Consider the following 519-nt stretch of genomic DNA (forward strand, 5'->3'; position numbering starts at 1 on the left):
CGGCCCCGCCGCCCCCCCCGCCACCGAGGCCAGAGGTCAGGAGCGCGTCCTGGGGAGGGGGGGAGGTCTGGGGTGGTGCACTTGGCCTTGACGCGGTCGCGGGCAGGTCTGGGATGTGGAGGAGGGGGCGAGGGGCGTCGCTGCAGGTGACAGCACCTGGTTTTCTCCCATTAAAAAGAAACTTGCAGCGTTACCACAGGCCGGGGCCCAGTGCAGCGTTGCACAGTTTAAGGCGGAAGCAAAAGCGAATAGACCGTCACTGGGGCCAGCTAGAAGCAGGCGTCGGGGCTGCGAAGTAGGAGCTCCCTTGCCAGGAGCAGCGAGCTGGCAGCAGCCCGCAGGCCAGCCTGGTGAAGCGGCAAGACCATTAAAAAGGAGAGACGGTCATTAGCACTGTGTGCAAGGGAGAGCTCAGAAGGGATCTGGTAGATGATAATGTGCCAGGAAGTCAGCAGACGCCCTCAGCGCTGCCTGACTAGAAACGTTGCTGCTGCTGCCAGGCAGGTGGGTTTAAACTTT

The 519-nt window shown here is 62.2% G+C and overlaps 1 protein-coding gene across 1 annotated transcript in view; it reads left to right on the forward strand.

The window, feature by feature from the left end:
• LOC102374720 (translation initiation factor IF-2-like) overlaps positions 1-519 on the forward strand; it is a 33558-nt gene that overhangs the window by 642 nt on the left and 32397 nt on the right. The window contains exon 2 of the mRNA XM_025199900.1: positions 5-35. Within this exon, the coding sequence (XP_025055685.1) occupies positions 5-35 (31 nt within the window). The remainder of the gene's footprint in view (positions 1-4; positions 36-519) is intronic.

The sequence above is a fragment of the Alligator sinensis genome, unplaced genomic scaffold, assembly GCF_000455745.1.
Source record: "Alligator sinensis unplaced genomic scaffold, ASM45574v1 scaffold1097_1, whole genome shotgun sequence".
In the NCBI taxonomy this organism is placed as follows: Eukaryota; Metazoa; Chordata; order Crocodylia; family Alligatoridae; genus Alligator; species Alligator sinensis.